General features: G+C 34.1%; 2 protein-coding genes across 2 annotated transcripts; one reads left to right on the top strand and one right to left on the bottom strand.

The window, feature by feature from the left end:
- Positions 1-13,063: 13,063 nt before the first annotated feature.
- Positions 13,064-14,516, top strand: LOC120199715 (B2 protein-like). Its single transcript, XM_039200734.1, has 4 exons — positions 13,064-13,784; positions 13,897-14,081; positions 14,174-14,284; positions 14,382-14,516. The coding sequence occupies exons 1-4, from the start codon at positions 13,160-13,162 to the stop codon at positions 14,445-14,447; spliced, it is 987 nt and encodes a 328-aa protein (XP_039056665.1). The 5' UTR covers positions 13,064-13,159; the 3' UTR covers positions 14,448-14,516.
- Positions 14,517-16,109: 1,593 nt separating this feature from the next.
- Positions 16,110-19,406, bottom strand: LOC120199718. Its single transcript, XM_039200737.1, has 3 exons — positions 19,066-19,406; positions 18,447-18,689; positions 16,110-16,272 (listed from the first exon to the last, which is right to left on the bottom strand). The coding sequence occupies exons 1-3, from the start codon at positions 19,299-19,301 to the stop codon at positions 16,236-16,238; spliced, it is 516 nt and encodes a 171-aa protein (XP_039056668.1). The 5' UTR covers positions 19,302-19,406; the 3' UTR covers positions 16,110-16,235.
- Positions 19,407-20,314: the final 908 nt, after the last annotated feature.

Here is a 20,314-nt window from a genome sequence, read left to right as displayed (position 1 = left end):
TTTTACACCTCAATAGAATAGTTCCTTAGTGGCGTTTTCGTAAAAAAATGCAGCAATAAAATAGTTCCTTTGCGGCGTTTTTATTAAAAACGCCGCAATATTCTGATATATAGTGGCATTTGTATAAAAACGCCAGTATTGACATGTACAAACGCGGCGTTTATGTTAAAAGCGCAGCCATTACATGATACAGTAGCGGCGTTTGTATAAACAAACGCCGCAATAGTTAAACAATTTAATACCCATCATTCCAAATCCCTAATTTTCGTACCCATTTACTGAATATCGTTCATAACATTCTCTACCAGCGCAAACTTCTCCACCAGTGCAACCACCACCAGCGCAGCCTCACGTTGTCATTGACCTTGCGTCCTTGACAACCCTTCTCCAATTTGCGTCCTACCAAAAGTTTCTCCACCAACGCAGCCTCAGAATCGAAACGGTTAGTCAACCTTGAACCATCGATCGACCGAATTAAGGGTTGATTGATTTTTATTTGTTTCAAATTTTATGACAATTGAGTTTTGTAGTTGGAGATTGAATACCTGCATTTGTTCAAAAAAAAAATTATTCTTGCCCTCGTTCAAAACATATTAGGTTTCTTGTAAATTCAAAAACTTTACAAATGTAAGAAAACAACTGAAAATTACAGAATAATTCTAATATTTCAAGTTCAAAACTTCACAAAAACATGAAGTTACAGAGAATAAAACAGAGATATTAGTAACATCAGCAGTAAAAGTAGTTAATGTTCAGCAAAAGTTGCTACAATTAAACATTGTTACTGTTAGCATGAAAAAACCACAGGAGTATACACAATTTTGAAAGGAAATGTACAGATAAAAATTTGATGACATCACTGAAATCATTAAATAAATAAAATGGCGTTTCTTTAAAAACAAAGAGAGAAGATCAAACCTTTGCCTCACTTTAGCATGTTGAACCAGTTTCATTATATGTTGTGAATTGTGTACAAAGAATTCAGCCGTGTGTGGAGGGGTCTAAATCCCCAATCTGAAACTTGGATAAAAGCTTGGTAAGTGACATGTACCTTAGGAGTATGGAGTAATGTGGTAGATAAGTATAGGACTTAAGTGTTATATTGTATAAATTGTAGTTTGCACAATGTTATATGTTTTAGTGTCAAGTATTCTATTTAAAATTTAGAGTTTATGATTTTAGGGTTTAAGGTTTAAATTTTAGGTTTTAGAATTTAAAGTTTTATATTGTAGTGTTTAGCATTAAAATAGACATATTATATAAATTATTTGTTACACAATATGTATATCAAATACTTTCTCTAAATTAAGACTCGATATGTCACTCAAATACAAAAAAAAATCAAATTTATTCAGTATGAGTCTTTAGAATTTATTTAGCAATCTCAGTTAGAAATTGAGAAATCTTGTTAACTAGAAATCTTTGTACGGAAGAAGGAAAAGAGGGTGGGGGTGAGAATCTGGAGCCTAGACAGTGAGAGCCTATATCGTGTTTGTATATGATCTAATTACTTTTCAATCTCAATACTTTTAAAAGCTCTTATTGAATTGTTGAGTGGAATGTAATGTTTGTGTTAATTCAAATCAGTATAAAAGTCTAGTCTCCATAATGGTCCGTTCATATGTTCTGTTTTTGTTAACATTTATGTAATTATCTGTTTCTTTTTACCTTTTTAACTTGCGGTTGGGTTGATAAAAGCGTGTGTCTTGATTAGTTATTCATTGGTTTGGTATGCTTCAGTTTGTATTTATACACTTTTGAAGCAACGAAAATAAGGTAGAAGTATTTCTACTTTGTGTAATGTGGTACTATATAAAAGCCATTAACTTTTCTAACCTTCTTATAAAAAATATTTCTTCCTAATTTATATAGGAGATCTTCTTGTCCAGTTTAAGTGCTTTGTAGCCTGAACTTTGCATTACTGCAGCATATGGGAATATTTTACCCACCAAGTTTTTCAACATTCCACCATTAGGTTAGTCCATGATATTTTTGTTAATGGATTTGGAGTTTAATGTTTCTGCTTGTTTTCCATGTCTATGTTTGTGCTTGTCTAATGTTTATTCTCCAGTCAACAAACACTGCAACTATTTTTTCTTTGAATGTATAGTAGTAATGTTATCTTTATTGATTCAACTTTCCATAAATGCTAGACTTCTAGTTTCTTTCATAAAAGATTGTTTCTAGTTTTGTTGACTTGAACTTGTGAAGCATCTACCACTTAGCAGGGAGGTTTTTCATTGTAGTTGGTGTCTTAACTATGCCAACTATATGTATTGTCAGATATTTGCATTATTAAAAATCTTTTGGTATTAAGAACAATGATATTGTTAAGGATAAAGGATGTGCTATCTTACTTGAGAAGTTGTAACGCATCCTTCTGTCTTCTCAGGAACAGTCAACAAACACCCAAGTCTACTGCCTTTGTACCGTCGTGCTGCCCCTGTTCAAAGATCACTTCAGGTTCCTCGCTATAAATTTCATTGTAATTATGAGTGCATATAATATTTGTCATGGAAGTTTATCAATATTTCTCTTGTCATGGAAGTTTATATTTTCTTGATTACATTTGATACCTTGGTAGTACTTAAGACACTTATACAAACCTATGTTCAATGTTAGTTTATGATTTGATCATCAATAGAAGTACGTTAAAGTTTAATTTTTCCTAGAAATGTTGTTTGGGAATTTGCTTTGATTTTAGTAGAGGAGACATTGGGAGATAAAGACAAAACGACTGTAGCATCCATTGAATTCCTCGCAATACCTCTCATCATTTGCAAATTACTTGCTAACTCTTAGGCATTTTCCTTATTATTATGTCAAACAAGACAATAATGAATCAATCAAGTGATCAATCTAAATTAGTAGGATACTTTATTTTACATATTGTTTCTTGCATGAATATAGGGCTTTGATGGAGGAGATGCTTGAGTGTATGTGTGGGGAGAGATTTGGGGGTTCATTATGTGAATTTTTAAATTGAATTCTTCATGTTATAAATTACTTTAAATTAAAATATTGAAAAGTACAATATGAGATTTAAGTCTAACATAAACCAGAAATTACAATATTCCTCTAGTGTCAATTTATTATGATGTGAAATTAAATGTAATGCTTCTGTTTAGGTTCTAAATTTATCTATAATATTAGCAATTAACATTTGAATTTGAATTAAATTGGAAGTACTGAAGAGCCAAATGGAGAAGCGGCAAAGTTTTACAAGTTGCTGAATGAAATGAATGAACAACTTTATGAGGGATCAAAGTTTTCAAAGCTAATAAGAACTTTGGTTTCAAGTTTAAACAAAAAAAACCCATTGATTTAAGTTGAATAGCTAATATAACATGGTGTTTAATTTTTTTCCATTCCACAGGATATATACTACAAATTAGAGACAATAACATTTATATTTCGTTCTAAGTTCTTAATGCCTCTCTCTGTAACAAAGAAACATGAGTCTGTTTAGATGTAAATGCTACATTTCGATGAAACATGTGTAAATATTTAGTTCTATAGTATGCAGTTGTATATAATTCTCGTTATAATTTTTATAAATTAACTGAGATACATTTGCTCCCATACATTTAGTTCAATTTAAAAGTTGTATAATTTACGAGTGATTAGTTTTATACTATGCAAATATTATTATGCACTAAATATGATAATTTAATGCTTCTGTTTAGGTTCTAATTTTATCTATATTATTAGCAATTAACATTTGAAATTGAAACTCCATAAATACAAAATGGATAAGAGTTGGATGGATTTCTCAAGGGTAAGCGTCGAATATCGAAATGGAGTCGAAAACTTTCTAAATTTAGCTTTTCTGAATGCAAGCCAAGAAAATATGATTCTTTGCCCTTGTAAGAATTGTGTGAACATTAATTGGCACATTCGTGAAGTTGTGTACGAGCATCTAGTAATTTTTGGATTTGTTCGGGGGTATAGAAAATGGATCTTTCATGGAGAGATTGTATCAGATAGATCTGCTTCCACGAGTTACTCGACTTATCGTGCTCCTTCTCCCCATCCAACTTTTAGAGAAGATGACATGGAAGGGATGTTACGAGATGCATTTAATATGCACAATCATCAGTCGTATGATACAGAAAATTATTGTCAGGATGATGTTAATGATTTCACTGAGATTGGAAGAAGTGGATGTGATGAAGAGCCAAATGGAGAAGCGGCAAAGTTTTACAAGTTGCTGAATGAAATGAATGAACAACTTTATGAGGGATCAAAGTTTTCAAAGCTTTCTTTCTGCATTCGTCTTTTCCACTTAAAATGCCTGGGAGGGTGGACTGGTAACTCCTTTACGCAATTGTTGGAGTTACTAGGAGAAGTGTTTCCTTTTGCAAAAATCCCTCAATCATGCAAAGATATGAAGAAAATGATCAAAGATTTGGGTCTTGGATATGACAAAATTCATAGTTGTCCGAATGATTGTATATTATATTGGGGTGATCGAAAAAATCATGAGTCTTGTCATGTATGCGGAAAATCTCGATGGATTACTAGAGAGGCAGAAAATGTTACTGAGGATGAAGCTCAAGCACGATCAAGAAAGAAACCGATCAAGATTCTGCGATATTTTCCTCTCATACCTAGGCTACAAAGATTGTTTATGTCCTCCAAGATTGCTGAGTCTACAAAGATTATTACGGCATCCTGCAGATTCTTTAGCTTGGAAGTCATTTGACAACAAGTATCCAAGTTTTGCGAGAGATCCTCGAAATGTCAGGCTCGGTCTTGCAACTGATGGGTTTAATCCTTTCAAACTCATGAGTACTTCGTATAGTACTTGGCCTGTTGTACTTGTTCCATACAATTTGCCTCCCTGGATTTGCATAAAACAATCATCTTTCATCTTATCCATGATAATCCCCGGCGAGAAAGGCCCCGGAAATGATATTGATATTTACATGCAGCCGCTAATTGCAGAGTTGAAACAGTTATGGGAAGGGGTCGAAACGTACGATGTGTTGACAAAGGAGAACTTTAATTTACGCGCTACTTTATTATGGACAATTAATGATTTTCCTGCGTATGCAAATTTATCTGGTTGGAGTACCAAAGGACGTTATGCTTGTCCTTGTTGTGCTGCACAAACATGTTCGAAGTGGTTGGTTAATGGAAAAAAGTTCTCTTATATGGGACATCATCGGTTGTTACCTGATAATCATAGATTTAGATGTCAAAAGAATATGTTTGATGGTGATGAAGAGTTTCGAAATGCTCCTGACCAAACAACCGGCTCTGAAATATTCAGAATGTTGAAAAATATCAATTTTACTTATGGAAAGATGAATCAACCAACTAGTACACGATCAAAGAAAAAGGCAAAACAGGTCAATGAAGAGCTTGAAGTTGACGAACAAACTGATGATGAGTATGATGAAGAGGATGATCCAAATGAGGTAGACTTGTGGAAAAAGAGGAGTATATTCTTCGAGTTGCCTTATTGGAAAAAGCAGATTTTGAGACATAATCTTGATGTAATGCATATTGAGAAGAATGTCTGTGAGAATATTATCGGGACCATTCTGAATGATGGCAGAAAATCTAAAGATAATCTTAAGAGTCGACTTGACTTAGTGGACATGGGAATTCGACATGATCTTCATCCGCAATTACGTCCGAATGGAAGAAATTTCTTGCCGCCTTCTATTTTTTCTCTTTCGAAGAAAGAAAAAGAAGTGTTTTGCACGGTGTTGAAGGATATAAAGGTCCCAGATGGGTATGCATCAAACATTTCTCGATGTGTTAGTGTTAAAGATCGAAGACTTTATGGTTTAAAGTCTCATGATTATCACATATTAATGCAAGATTTACTACCAGTAGCTGTTCGCGGTTGCATGTCGAGTAAGGTGACGTCTTGTATCATTGAACTTTCTAATATAATGAAAGCCATATGTGGGAAAGTTCTAATGGTTGAAGAACTTGATAAACTACAAGATCGAGTTGCCTTGACTTTATGCAACTTGGAGAAGATATTTCCGCCTTCATTCTTCACAATTATGGTGCATCTATTAATTCATCTTCCTCACGAAGCAAGAGTTGGTGGTCCCGTTTTCTATCGATGGATGTACCCTATAGAGAGGTGTTAATTGAATTACACGTTTCAAATTACTACTGATTATACATTTGAATAAAATGTATTTACGTAGTATGTTGTTTTCTGTATAGGTTCTTGGGCAAGTTGAAGTCTTATTGTCGTAATAAGCGTTATCCGGAAGGATCAATTGCTGAAGGGTATTTGGCAGAGGAATATATGACATTTTGCTCTAGATATTTGGAACATGTTGAAACAAGATGGAATAGACCAAATCGAAATGATGAGTTAGGTACTAATGACTTAACTCAACATTATTTTTTTGGAAGTTATGGTCAACCATTAGGGAAAGTTGAAATTGCACATTTAGATGACACGTCTTGGGTACAAGCACACCGATATGTTCTTTTCCATCAGGTTACTTAGGCATAGTTGGACGTAATGCGAATCTGTTACCGATCAATTATGAGTCATGGCGCAAAATACCTAATAGTAATAAAAATCAAGCGTTGGATTTTGTTAAGGTAATAATGTCATTATAATAGATACTCTATATAAATTCAATACTAATTTGTACTTACGGTGCACACTTATTTGCTGTATAGGAGAAATTTGTTTTAGAGGTCTCTGACGATTATGTGAAGCAAGCGTTAGGGAAGAGATGGAGGGATCACAAGAGCTCCTTAAAGAAGAAATACTTCAAGAATGATCTCAGCCTTGAAGAGAAGTTGCAAACAGTCCCACCAGGAATGCTCAGGTACCAATGGGAAGATGCAGTCAGATTTTGGAGTTCTCAAAAAGGACAGGTATGATGTATTTTTCATAAATACTTGTAACAAAATTTAAATCATCATTATAAGTGGTTGTTTGACATTGTAGGACCGAGAGCATGTTGGTGTTGCTAGTAGGCAACAACAAAAGTTTACGCACACGGCTGGATCGAAGAGCTTTGCTTGTATAGCTCATGAGGAGGTATTATAGATTATTGAAATAGTTTTTTTGTATTCCATGTACATACTAACTCATAGTAATTACATTATGATACATTGTAGGAAAATACATCCGGTTCTAAAGTTGGTCGAATCCAACTCTTCGACATGACACATACGAAGAAGGATGGCACTTCTATGACTGCTGACGCTGCAGAAATTATGGTACGTTTATTGGGTAGATGTTTTAAATTTACCTGACTTTATTTATATTTGTACCATGACATTTTTTATTTTAATTAATTATTCACTTTATTATTAGGAAAAATTGAGGGAGAAAAGGGCAGAGTATCATGCTACTGCTTCGAGTCAAGGTATTGTTAATGATGATGACATTGAAAACCAAGCTATTAATGACGTTTTGGGTCCTGAAAGATATGGTCGGGTGCGCTGTCAAGGATCATTCGTTACTCCCACCAAATATTTTGGATCCAGTTCATCATAGTACATGTCATCACAGTCTCGATCTTCCCAATTAGAAGTTGGTCGTTTAAAAGAAAAGTTGGCTGAGATGGATCAACAAATGGCTAACTTGAAAGCGGAAAATGAAGCAAGGGAAACAGAAAGAGCAGCAGCGGAAGTAGCTAGAGCAGCAGCGGAAGCAGAGAGAGAAGCAGCGGCAGCACAGAGAGAGGCAGCGGCAGAACAGAGAGAAGTAATATATCAGCAGAGATGTAAAGAATTTGAAAAACGACTCAATGATATGATGCTGATGATACAAAAAACGCAACCTCAGAATCCACCATCGTAGCCTCATTTATGTTATGAGCATTATGTTAATGTTACTGAACCGTGTTTAACTTAACCTATATTGCGTTAATGAAAACTTTTATTTATTATATTGGATTTGATGTTATTGCTGTTTTGTTTGTTAGATAATGGAACAGGTTGAAAAAACAGATTTGGGGTATTAAGTATAATTTTTAGAATTGTTAAATTCTGTGTTATTTAGCGGCGTTTGTAACAAAATACTGCAATATACCATACATTTAGCGGCGTTTTTGATAAAAACGCCGCAAAATCTCAATACATATTCTGCGGCGTTTTTAGGAAAACGCCGGTAAAAATAAAAATTTACTGCGGCATTTTTTTCAAAAACGCCGCTAAACATCAACGACTATTGCGGCGTTTGTCTGCCAAATGCCGTTAAATATCAAAACCTATTGCGGCGTTTTAATGATAAACGCCGCTAAATATCAATACCTTTTGCGGCGTTTGTTGAACAATCGCCGCTATATGTTGTAACCTATTACGGCGTTTTTTTGTTGAAAAACGCCGCAAACTTTAGCGGCGTTTTTTTTACGCCGTATGTGTTTTTAGCGGCGTTTAAAAACGCCGCTAGAAATAAAAAAAAAAATGCCGCAATAAGCCACTTTTGGTGTAGTGTAAGGGTATGTTTGTTTGCCGTAAAATGAATTAAGGAATTGGTTTTCCCCGAAATCATGTGTTTGTTTCATGTAATTCGTTTTCCGGAAAATGTTTTCCAGTGTTTGGTTGGAGGAAAACTGGTTGGTAAACGTAATTCATTTTCCTGGTCAACATAATTTCCTTCGTGTTTTCTGAAAAATGACTTATGGTCTGATTTTCCGTAAGTCATTTTCCGAACTTTTCACTTCAAAGAATAAATATTCAAAATAATTTTGTTTTATAAATTTAATATTAATAAAATATTTTAATATCATTTTCATCAAAATAATAATTATTAAAATATTTAAAATATATTTATTAATATTTGTAATAATATAATATAATGTTTTTAATATTATAATAAAATAATCAATTATATTATAATAATATAATATATTATATTTTTATTTTAATAAATATATAATAATTTTTTATATATTTAATAATGAATAATATTATTTATATATTTAATATTAATATAATAATCTAATAATATTTTAATAAAGATATTTAAAATATACTAATTAATATTTTTAAAATATAATTTAACACTATTACTTTAATAAATAATTCATATAATTTATAATATTTTTATTTCACTAAAATATACCAATATTAACATTTATTAATAAAATTATAAAAATAATATTTAATAATAAATAATTTTTTTAATATTTTAAAAATAATAATATTAAGTTTTATGATAAATAATATTATTTATTGTATTTAATATTTGTAATAAGTAATTTTTCAAAAACTCATCAACTAGTGGAAAAAAGGTTTAAATAACATCTTTCAAACATCATAAAACGTTTTCCAGAAATGTAATTCATTTTCCAGAATTCAAATTCCAGTAATTCATTTTCCAGAAAATCAATTATACCCAAACAAACAGATCCTAATGTTTAGGTTTTGTTTCATTTTAGTACCCTATCATTAAAAGCTTAACGAGCGTAATACCTGAACTATCAGTTTTTGATCATTTTAGTACCTAGACTAACAATTTGTTTCAAAATTTAACGTTAAATTTTTAACATGATACTAAAATGAAAAAAAAACCCAAAACATTAGATATGATTTAAAAAAAAAATTAAAAGTTTAATACTAAAATAAATCAAAATTGATAATTTAGATATTAAATGCATAATTTACCATATTTTAAATTATAATTATAGCGTTACGGATATGATTGTGCATGTTGCATACCTTATAAAACGTGTAATAGTAATTCTTTTTGAAAAAGAATCTCCATTTTAAAATTCTTCATCCACGTGTATATTATAATTTTCTTAATTGACTCAACTAGTATTATTAAAAAATAAAAATATCTAAAATTATAATAAGAGTTTACAATTATTATTGAAAATTAAATATATAATTTGGTGAATTTTTATATATAATTAGATTTAAGGTGAATTTTTTTATCTGACTTGTCTTAAACTAATAGTATAATTTTCTTATATATAATTATAAATTATTGTTATAATATTTCTCTCTACATTTTTTAATTAAATCCCTATTTTACTAAAAGAAATTATTTTTATATTTGAGTCGTGTCGAATCGAGTCCAACGCATATTTTAACTCAAAATTTGAATCGATTTTGAATTGAACGAAACTTCTCTAAATTCGAATCAAATCAAATTTAAGTTGAAAAGACATAATCTCAAACTAAATTGAACTAACTTAAACTCTGACCTAAACAGACCCACGGCGAACGGATACCCTTTCCCATGTTGATATGTTTGTTTAGCCTCACAAGTCACAACCGTGTGCTCAAGGACGAGCTCCAAGTTCAGTTGGCTGACCCCTGCATCCATTTTGGAACCGGTAACGGTTTGAAATCATTGATGAGAGCTCAATACATCTTCCTTTGACTTTTAGTCCCAAACCCTAAATCTGGGACATATTTTTTCTAAATACTCACTTCAAAATGAAAACGTTGATGATGACATTCAAGGATAAAGGGTGCGTTTGGTTCACGGAATGTAAGATTATCAGTGGGAATAAAAGATTACCAGTGAATAGGATTACTGAGAATGTTATATTTTATGTGTTTGGTTGGTTTAGCAGGAATGTAAGATTACCTTGTTTGATTAAAGGAATAAAAGATTATTGGAATGTATATTTGACCAAATTGTCCTTATTATATATTTGTATAATATTACAAATTGAAAAATATTTATATATTTTCTTTAAAAAATTAAATTCATAATATATATATATATATATATTTTACAAAATTAAAAATATAAAAAAGGTTTAATGAAAGGGTAATTTTTTTTAACCCCTGAACTTTATATAAAATTTTAATTATAGACTTTTTTTTTTGTAAATCTAAAATAATTTAAGCATAAATTTGTAATTTAACCTTCGTAAAATTTTTATTATTCAATGACAGAATAATGATATTTTTGAAAAAAAATAAAAATTTAAGGGCATTTTAGTCCAAAACGCCGGTAATGTTACAATACCTAAGGGAAGGGAGGTAATGACATTCCCGGTAATATACCCCAAAAAATCTACTATTAGTAATAAAACATTACCGGGAATGAGATTCCCAGCCAACCAAACATAGAAATGTGGGATTCTCATCCCATGGGAATCCCATAATCCTTGTACCAAACACCCCCAAAAGATTCAAACCATCCCCTCTAGTGCATTATGTAAACTAGTCAATATTAATCATTTATTACTACCGCATATTATTTTAAATGGTAAACATTTTAATATCGCTTAAACAATATTTCGAGTTCGAACTCTTATGTATGCGAAAAAATTTCTACGAAAAGACTCGTACACTAAAATTAAGGGTACGACGTTGGTCGGTTTAAATTAATGAAGGCGAAACATTTTAAGAAAAAATAATTAATCACTAATTTTTCTTATTCCCTATTATACCCAACCTTCACGTACTCGGTGACTCATCGGATGCTTTTACGAAAGTTCCAAAAGCGAGTAAAAGGAGCAAAAAAGAATCCAATTTTGTTTGCAAAGTTGGAGTCGGTTTATCTGGAAATAGGTCACCCGGACCCATAGCTGGAAGAGCTAGAATTCTAACATTGTGTCAGGACCTACGGGTCAAGGGACAGTCTCAGATAGACAATTTTTATGGGGCGTAGGCTTCCCAAAAGGTAACGGAGGCGTGCAAAGGTTTCCTCGAGCCGGACAGAGATTGGCCTTTGAGTGCAAAGGCAGAAGGGAGCTTGACTGCAAGATTCCCCCGTTGAACATGGACGAAAGTCGGCTTTAGTGATCCGACGGTGCCGAATGAAAGGGCCGTCGCTCAACGGATAAAGTTTACTCTAAGGCTCTCCCATTCGTTGAAAAAACTTATTTGAAAAGACATTTTCAAACACACCGCCTTTGATAAAAAGTCTCGACACCTAAGCAGAGATTGTTTCTCAACAAAATTTAAAATATAACAGAAAAAAATTAAAATACACAGTATATTACTAAAACGTATTCAAATGATTATTTCGATTATTAAACATTTAAATTATTATTTTTTTTATCATTTTATAAAATGATTATTATATTATAATAAAATATATAATTTAATAATTATTTTATAACAATTAATAAAATTAATAAATATTTTATAATAAATTGATAAATCTAATAACTATTTATAACTGAAATATTCAATAATCAAAATAATTATTTAAATATAATATATTTTAGCAATAATAAAAAATAGGAAAGAGAGGACACGGCATCAATGAACCTCCTAGAAGACCCAGCGCCTTAGCCCTCCTCTCTTCTGCCACGTGAAACCGCGTTTCACCCGTCATCACTCGTTTTCAACCTGCTTGCCTCATCTTTTAATTTTTTTTATTTACAAAACACAAAAAACACTATGTATTTAAAAAGAATTTATATTATTTATTTTGAATTGTCTCTCTAACTCAGTTGGTAGAACACAGGGTTTTTAATCTTGTGGTCGTGAGATCGAGTCCCACTTAGGGCAATTCATAACGGAGGTATTCCACGGAAGTTGCTCTCAACCTGACGTTGGGAGCAACAACCTACTACCCTATCTCCCCTTACCCATTACATATGGGAATATGGTCAGCTAATTTTATATTATTTATTTTGAAAATTTAATAAATAATATTAAAAATTATAAAAATTTAAAGTAATATTTGTTCTAAATATCACAATAATTTGATAATGACCGTTCAATCATCTTGTTACAATAGTTGATATTCAAACTCATAATCTCTAAAAACGATAATAATTCTCTTAAGTAATGAAGTAGGTTGGTTGGTTGGTTCCAAAGTAAATTTAAAGTGTTATTTTGTTCCTATGAATTAGATTTAAAAACGAGATCATGTTTTAAAATTAATAATAATCTGAAAGAGATAAAATAAAGAAAATATAATTATAATTAATTTATATTTCATTATCAGTGTAATTTTGGATCTTGATGAGTCCACACGCAATCTTAAAACGGTGAAAACCACCCACCCCCAACCCAGCTTCCACGTATTTTCCAATTTTTTGTTTATCTTCCTTTAGATCCCTAAATCCCTCCTTATTTAATACTCGCTTTTTTATCTTTATCTTCCTCAAGCATATTCCTTTTGCTTTTCCCATAGCAGTTTCACAAGTTATACAGATTGGACTCCATATATTTTTGTTACCATATTGTGAAATTAGTTCATCTTTGATACCCAGATATCGTTTCTGAGTTGGAGTTTCCGATGGAGAACAACCAGCAATCCTTTTGGCAATTCAGTGATCAGCTTAGAGTCCAGAATTTGAACTTGGCTAATCTTTCGCTCAACGATTCCATCTGGAGCAACGGATATCTCCCGAAGAGGCCCGATGAGAGGAGGAATTTTGACATCAGAGTCGGAGGCGATGTGAACTCCGTCAACGGCTTAAAGCCGAGAGTCTCCGATTTCAACTCTTTCAGCAACGACGGCTGGAAAATCGGAGCCCCTAGCAACACCAGCAACATCGGCATCGGGTTCGGTCCGATTGGATATCAGAATAATATTGGGGTCAACGGAGGGTTCAATAAAGGGATATATTCGAAGCCTGTAAACAACAACACTTTCAATGTTAATTTGAAGGGTAATAAGAATAAAGGAGAGGAGATTCATGGAAGCAAAACTGGGAAGAAGAGCAATAACAAGAAGAATAACAGCAACAACGACAACTATAGCAACGAAAATAAGGATAAGGATGGGAAGAGTGGTGCTGATAAGAGATTTAAGACGCTGCCGCCATCGGAATCTTTGCTTAGGAATGAAACTGTTGGAGGCTATATTTTCGTCTGCAACAACGATACCATGGAAGAGAATCTCAAGAGACAGCTCTTTGGTATGTCTTTGACCTTTTTCCCCCTAAAAAACAAGTCTGGGTTTGATTTGATTTTGAATTTTGAACAAGATTATGGTTATATTCCTTAATTTTTGCTATGAATTATATGAAGGTTTGCCTCCACGTTACCGAGATTCAGTCCGGGCAATAACTCCTGGCCTGCCTCTGTTCCTCTACAACTACTCCACCCACCAACTCCATGGAGTTTTTGAGGCTGCAAGCTTTGGTGGAACAAACATTGACCCAACTGCCTGGGAGGACAAGAAATGCCCTGGCGAATCACGATTCCCTGCTCAGGTATTCATTTCATTCTTAGAATTTCTGTAACATCCAACTAATTTATTTCCACTATCTTGTTGAGGAATACTAAGGTTTTTGATTCTACATAGGTTCGTGTTATTACAAGGAAAATCTGCGAGCCACTCGAAGAGGACTCGTTTAGGCCAATCCTCCATCACTACGATGGTCCAAAGTTCCGCCTCGAACTCAACATTCCCGAGGTAAAATTTTCACTGCAAACTTTTGATGCTAACCAATAATTTTGCCTAGTTTACCAACTTGGGTTCTGATCTTAAATTTTGCTGGTAAAATTTGCAGGCGCTTTCCCTGTTGGATATATTTGCTGATCAAGGTGATAGCTTGGGTTCTGATATTAAATTCTGAGCAAGATGCTTGAGCACATACAGATACAAATACACAGATAATGAAGGGAAAGAGTTGAAGAATAACTAAGAGAATAGAGTTTATGTATTTGTGAAACTAGGACGGTGAGTATTATGGATCCACATACTGTTTGGTGTACGCATAAATAATAATACTTGAAACTAGTGATGATCATCAACTTAAGTTGTGAAGTTGTACGATGTAGTTTGAGATTTTGGTGTGCATTTGCAGTGTTGTGCACTGAGTATTATGGATCCACATACTGTTTGGTGTACGCATAAATAATAATACTTGAAACTAGTGATCAACATCAACTTAAGTTGTGAAGTTATACGATGTAGTTTGAGATTTGGTGTGTGCATTTGCAGTGTTGTGCACCGAGTATTATGGATCCACATACTGTTTGTACGCATAAATAATAATATACTTGAAACTAGTGATCAACATCAACTTAAGTTGTGAAGTTATACGATGTAGTTTGAGATTTTGGTGTGTGCATTTGAAGTGTTGTGCACTGAGTATTATGGATCCACATACTGTTTGGTGTACGCATAAATAATAATACTTGAAACTAGTGATGAACATCAACTTAATTTGTTAAGTTATACGATGTAGCTTGAGATTTTGGTGTGCGTGCGCATTTGCAGTGTTGTGCACTGAGCACTGAATATCGTAGTTCCTACATGATCTTATTTGTTATAGGAGCTCAAAGAAACGATGAGAAAATCAATGCAAGTGTATCCAAAGTTCTTGTTTTAATCTAGATAAACATTGATTATGCTTTTGTAGACAAACTCATGATCTGGCAGGTTGGCCTAATGATGCCTTAGAAAATGGGGGGAAAAGAACCAATTGAGTGCAAACAATTCATACATGATCTTATTTGTTATAGGAGCTCAAAGAAATGATGAGAAAATCAATGCAAGTTTATCCAAAGCATTTGTTTTTATCTAGATAAACATTGATTATGCTTCTGTAGACGAACTGATCTGGCAGGTTGGCCTAATGATGCCTTAGAAAATGGGGGGGGGGCAATAACCAATTGAGTGCAAACAATTATCAACCTCATCACATCAAAGCTATTTAATTAGAATCTGATCTATTGCTTTATATATTCCTCACCGAGTCTTGAAAGCTATTGTAAATGATCGGCATACACAAATTTTTACCATTAATGTTAAAACCACAGTTTACTTGAAATTTAAAGTTACCCGTGATCAGCGCACAAGAGGATGTACTTGTCGTTTAATGTTAAAGCAATCGGCGGGTGAGGCGTCAGCCATAGATGCGGAAAAAGAGGTGGTAAAAGAGGTGAAGTATCCAAGGCCCTGAAAGTTGGCCTATCTTTTCTCATAATAATAAAATAAGAAAGAGATAATTTACCTACCACAATGAATCCTTCAATTAAGGATGGTAAATTGGTCATTCTTTTCATGCCAAATTGTCGTTGGCCAGATGTTGACCATCCTAAACTGTCTTTTTTCCCATCATTCTAGAACACCCCTCCCTTTTTTTTAATATATGGTTAGGTGTTTGATTATTTCATATGGAGTTTTGGTCAGAAAATGAGGTTACAAGGACGTCATTTGATTGCCAACCACACTTGCGTACAATGTATTATTCATTTAAATAGAACACGAAATATAATGGTTGAATTATCAAAATATAAGATAGTACAAAATGTTTGACAATATGTATCCTGTCCCTTGTGTGTATATATATATATATCAATGTTGGCATGTGAGGTCTGGCCTCTCTGAAGAGACGTAATCTTGCAGTTGCAATTGATTAACTTTTGAACTTCCTCGGACCTTGATTTCCCTTGCTGCAAGAATGAAGGATTCATCAGTTTATCTCATAAACCAGAACAACATTCAGAATGCAACCACGAAACAAGTGAAAGTTTGGTTGGATTAAGTTCCTACTTTTTTTCTAACTCGAACTAACAAAATATCAGTACAGAATGGTTGAATCAGTTTGAATAAACAACTAGAAATAACAGATGGACTGAATCGGATTTAATAGATTATAATAGATCATACATGTAAAAAGAATAACGTCTGTCGATCCCACTCACGGCAGGAGGGTTTGGTCTGTGCAGTGGTGTCCCGTGAGGAGGGTAGATATCAGTCAGCACTGCAAACTTACCGTTGGATCTGCTTATTGCAACAGAGATTCTTCTCGGTGAAATCGGCTTATAGAGACTTTGCTAACAAACTGACTACGATTAGTACACATCATTTTGAATATTAGCCGTTCTGAGCAAGATTTATATTTTTAGCTGGCACATGTTCCACAACCTTCTTCCTACTCGGTTCAATCTACTTACGAGAGGCATTAATCTTGACTCTATGTGTATGTTAAGCAGATGGGAGGTCGAGCTGCAGTTGTTAGACGGGCCTGACGGTAGTTTTTGCTATTCATGTTTCAGCATTTTAAGGCAACAACATCACAAAAACTGTTAAGATATTATCCGTAATTTGATCTCAAACAGTACTATAACATGCTTCGAGAATATTTGGTAATGTATTGGAGTGTGTGGGGTATGCCGAATAGTTTTTATCAGACCGGGACATCTCCCGATTGGTGTACAGAGTATATTCACCAGTTGAAAACAACAAATCAACTAGTGTTTCCTGGTTTTGGACAGTGCCTACTAGTAACTAAATGGAAAAGACCGCTCCCATGGTTTTTGGAAGGTAAATGTTGGTGCAGAATGAGGCAAACGCGGTAAAAAGATGGGATTTGGGGCGGTCTTAAGAGACGCAAATGGGTCCTTTATTGCAGCATTATCGTGGAAGCAAGCTGGCCATGTGGACACACTTTGATGGAGGCAAATGCGGTTTTGCTAGGCATCAAATGGCCTTTGGAAATGCAGGTCAGGCTTGTAGAGATTGAAAATGATTCTCTAGTTGTGATCAAATACCTAACAAGCAATGATCGATTAGTATCGAGTCTGGGGCATCTAATCGATGATATTAAAAATCTCTTAGTGTGAGTTTTAGAGTGGTTTTATTGAAGCATGTTCTTCGGACGGTAAATTGACCAGCACATGACACATCCCCTTGCTAAGTTAACTATAATTAGCCGTGGGAGAGTTTTTACTTGATGGTCCACCTCCTTGTATAGATCATTGGTTACACACTGATAATGTCCTTCCTCGGTCTTACCAAAATGGGAGCCACACTTTATTCAACACGACATGACACAGATCACGGTATAGGCTATGGATCAGATTTGTTATATTCTTAGATGAAATGACACCAATAACAGTATACAATATATATACCGCGAAGCTAATAAAGTTGCAGATATAATGGCGAAGGTGGGACCAATTAAGAGCTCAGATCTTTTGGTTTTTTAATCAGGCACCGCATGCAGAAAGACACAGCCTGGATGGTGATAAAGCTGGCGTTCAACTCCTTGCATAGGTCTACTAACTTAAAAAGTTAGTGTCACGGGCTAATTAGACGCCAATTCAATAAGAAAATAATTTCCTATTGTGTAATAAAGGATATATAAAATGAGTCCCCACACACTTATCCTTCCCCGTAATCCTTCTGTGTTGTATCCTTGACTTTTGAGTTTAACTCGATTGACAAGTTGGATATCTAGACACACCACTACCCCGACATTTGTACTCGAGTCCGAGTAACATAGGATAATGTCGACTAATGAAAGACCATTACAAGTGCACTCTTTTTTCACCCTAAGTCTTCCAAGAGTGGTGGTTGGAGGATGCATGCATACAAGTGTTCATACGAGGTGTATGCAGTAAATATGATGTGCCTTCCTTTAAAGGTCTGATTCTAATTCTATGGCTAGAGGAAGTCATCTCACGGTTCAAATTTAGAGGTTTTCAGACCCGGAATGTTTCCTCCAACTCAAGTAAACGAATTCAACTAAACTAATCAAAAAATTTATTAAATCCCAAACCAGAGCAATCAAGTGTATACGATTTACCATACATAAACAAGGAAAATGAAGTACTGAACTTACCTTAACTCAGCCTCATCACCATTTCCCACAGGACTCACTCTCCCTCTTCCTCCGGAGGCAACATCATCCATGCTTTGTCCACGTCGAGTGTACCGACCGCCGGATGCGACAAATGCTGGGCAAGGACGGTAAGCCTTAATAGGCCACCAACCAAACCCCGGGACTGTTGCAATCCCTCCTTGAATCCTACCCTCACCATCGCATCCCCACTCCAATTCCTCTTTTCCACAGGCCTTGCAACCCCTGTCAGTATGTCAGCCATCTTCTTAGGTGAAATTACCAAAAGGGGAAAATACATAAAAAATTACAATACAAACCCGAGGAAACTATATTCCTTTCCACTCCATAAATACTACCAAATCGCAATTCCTAAAACCTAGCTGTAAGGCCATAATAATGACCCTCAATATTGAATTTTTTATTGTACGTAATGTACAGCGGCCATTGGTTAACAGTAAATTAGCTAATTCACAGATTCAAGAAACTCGAAAGAAAAGTGCGTTTAACTGTAATTAACCCATGAAAGTTAAGCAGTTACCATCGAAATTCAGACCATTGGTTAAGCTTTCTTATTAATTTACTAAAACTGATCTCCGAGTTATACGGATGTGGATGGTACCTGAAAGAAGGATCTTCAACCGCAACCGCGGTGGCAGCGACGCCATCAGGTGAAGCTGAAGGTTCGTCTTCAGCAGTTGAAGAAGAAGCAGTACTGGAGAAAGGGACGGTGGGCCTAAATGGGTACTTGATACAAGTTATGGATCGAAAGCAGGTGGAGTAAGGGCGTTGAAAGAGGAAGGTTTTATGAGATGGTGGTGGTGGTGGTGGTGGTCCTGAGAGAAGTGCCATTGTCATTTCCTCTGTGTGCGTTTATGCGGAAATGGATAAACAGTCAGCCACGAGCTCCAGCGCTCTAAGCAAAATATACGGTCCAGAATGAGACATGAAAATGCAGAATGTAAAATATCAAGAAAAATATTGAGGTTCCACCAAGATTTGAATTCGGGTTAATGGATGCAGAGTATAATGTCCTGATCACTAGACCATGAAACCAATTTAATTTTTTCTTGGATTTTATTATTTATAATAGGTTTGTAAAATATATTTCGTTATTCAGTATATTCATTAAATTCTGTAAATTACAATAAATAATATTTTATAATAATACTAGTTTGAAACAAATTTATAAAGTTTAAAATATATACACACCACATAGGTAGATCGAGACATCAAACATCCTTAAAGGTATAAATGAATAAAGCGTTTGACGAAATATTCTTATAACATTCGTTTATGTCTCAGGGAGGGCATTTCATAATTTAGATGTCTCCTACGGAAGCTGCTCTTAACCTAGTGTTGGGGCAGCCTACTATCTTACCTCCCCTTACCCCATTACATATGAGAACAAGGGACAACCATTTATTAAGTTAAATAACTCAATATGGATAAAACTTTTATATTCATTTAAAAAATATATGAGCACGAATAGAAGTGTATTCGACTCAATTATGTTCATGAACAAACGAATACAGAGACAATATTAAAACTTTAAATAGACACGACATAAAAACTTTCAAAAATAAACAAATAAACACAAACACAATCATATTTGTTCAAACTCAGTTAATTTACACTCCAACATCCCCACCTCCCTTTGGCTTCGCCCCAGCACTTGCTGTAAACCAATCGGGGGATAATCATGTACATGCAAACCAATAGTTTTGCTAAGGGCCATGGATGCCAGTAAATTTATCCATAATGATTCTATCACATGCATTGGTGATTAGATTTAACCCTTCAGGCACTTTATCCTGCAAATCATGCAACATCTATGATTTGTGAATCCACCTTCAATCTACATGTTTACA

This window comes from Hibiscus syriacus, unplaced genomic scaffold, assembly GCF_006381635.1.
Source record: "Hibiscus syriacus cultivar Baekdansim isolate YM2019G1 unplaced genomic scaffold, ASM638163v2 tig00005465_pilon, whole genome shotgun sequence".
NCBI lineage: Eukaryota > Viridiplantae > Streptophyta > Magnoliopsida > Malvales > Malvaceae > Hibiscus > Hibiscus syriacus.
This window is presented reverse-complemented; position numbering and strand designations above follow the sequence as displayed.